General features: G+C 35.0%; 1 protein-coding gene across 1 annotated transcript; it reads left to right on the top strand.

Annotated features, from left to right (window-relative positions):
* LOC129788664 (farnesyl pyrophosphate synthase-like) lies at window positions 1–1,560 on the top strand. Its single transcript, XM_055824897.1, has 4 exons — window positions 1–304; window positions 373–455; window positions 516–718; window positions 791–1,560. The coding sequence occupies exons 1-4, from the start codon at window positions 132–134 to the stop codon at window positions 1,541–1,543; spliced, it is 1,212 nt and encodes a 403-aa protein (XP_055680872.1). The 5' UTR covers window positions 1–131; the 3' UTR covers window positions 1,544–1,560.

The following is a 1,560-nucleotide window of genomic DNA, read 5'->3' as shown; positions in this document are numbered from 1 at the left end:
TTGGCAACACTTTTGTGTTGAATTTTGTGAGAAAATGGTGATTTTGTGGATTTGATTAAACATTTCTTTCATTTTTTTTTAAACATTTCTTTCATTTTTTTTTAAATATCAGTTAAGTTCAGTTCCCCAAAATGATTTCTACATTTGGATATATATCAAGAGAAAGCTCAAAAGCTCTACTTCGTACTTCTGTGCTGTCTCATAGGAGATACATTAGCAAATTCTGCAAGAGCAGTGAAGTGAAAAATAAGTTTGAATTCAAGAAAATATCAAAAAATGAATTTAAATTAAATAACATATCAAGGTGATTAAAGGAAAATGCTTGAAGTTCAATCAGATCGAATATTTATTTGAAACTTTTTGTTATTTCAGAGCACTTGCAACGAAAACTTATGCCAAAGCGAGCTCAGCTGCAATTCCAGAAACATTCCAGGAATTTATGTCGTTCTACCCAAGTAAGAATTTTAGGAAGCTAAAGAGTGAAAGAAATTAATTTCTTTCAATTACTTTTTTAGACATTGTGGAAGATTTAAAAGAAAAGGTGAAAATCTACGATCCTTTCGGAGGTGGAAAGCACATTGAGGGAGTTCTTCAGTATAATCTGCTGGGTGGAAAGAAAAATCGTGGAATGCTCCTTTATGAGACATTCAAGAGAATGGCTCCAGTATCTTCGGAAAATTTAAGATCAGCTGCTTATTTAGGATGGTGTGTCGAATTGGTAGGAAAAACATTTAAAAGCTCTTGAAGAGAACTTTAAATGATTTATCTTTTTGTCTTTTCTTTTTTTTAGTTTCAATCTGCATATTTAATGATGGATGATATAATGGATGGTAGTTTGTACCGCAGAGGAAAGCCTTGTTGGTACAAAAAAGTTGGGCTAACTGCTCTCAATGATGCCAATATGCTTGAAAATGCAGCTTATCAGCTTCTTAAGGATCATTTCAGCCATTTGAGTTGCTACATAAAACTCATGGAGCTTTTCCAGAGAAGCTCATTTATTGTAGCAGTTGGACAAGAAATGGATGCAAAAGCAACATATCAGGATGTTCTGACCTTCACAATGGAACAATACAGAGGGATTGCACTCAATAAAGCTTCAGATTCAATTTATCTTCCAATGGAAATGGCTGCATATTTAGCTGGATGCCAGGATCAACTTACGCAGCATACAAAAGACGTCACGATGGAAATTGGAATTTTTGCAGCGATCCAGAATGATTATCTCGATTGCTATGGGAAGATTGAAGATTCCGGAGCAACAGGAACGGATATTCAGACGGGTAAATGTACGTGGTTAGCTGTGAATTTCCTCCAGCGTGCCAATGAGGCGCAAAAGAAAATTATGAAGGAGTGTTATGGGAAAAGCGATGAAGCATCAATTCGTCGTGTTAAGGAGCTCTACAATGAGGTATCCCTGGAAGATGCTTATTTTGAGTTTGAAAAGAACTTCTATACGACGGTGAAGAAAGAAATTGGTCAAAGTTCTGAAATTCCTCTGCAAGTTTGTCTCGAAATAATTGATAAAATGTGTCTTGGACAATAAATTACAATTTATGCTTT

This window comes from Lutzomyia longipalpis, chromosome 2 (assembly GCF_024334085.1).
Source record: "Lutzomyia longipalpis isolate SR_M1_2022 chromosome 2, ASM2433408v1".
In the NCBI taxonomy this organism is placed as follows: Eukaryota; Metazoa; Arthropoda; class Insecta; order Diptera; family Psychodidae; genus Lutzomyia; species Lutzomyia longipalpis.
This window is presented reverse-complemented; position numbering and strand designations above follow the sequence as displayed.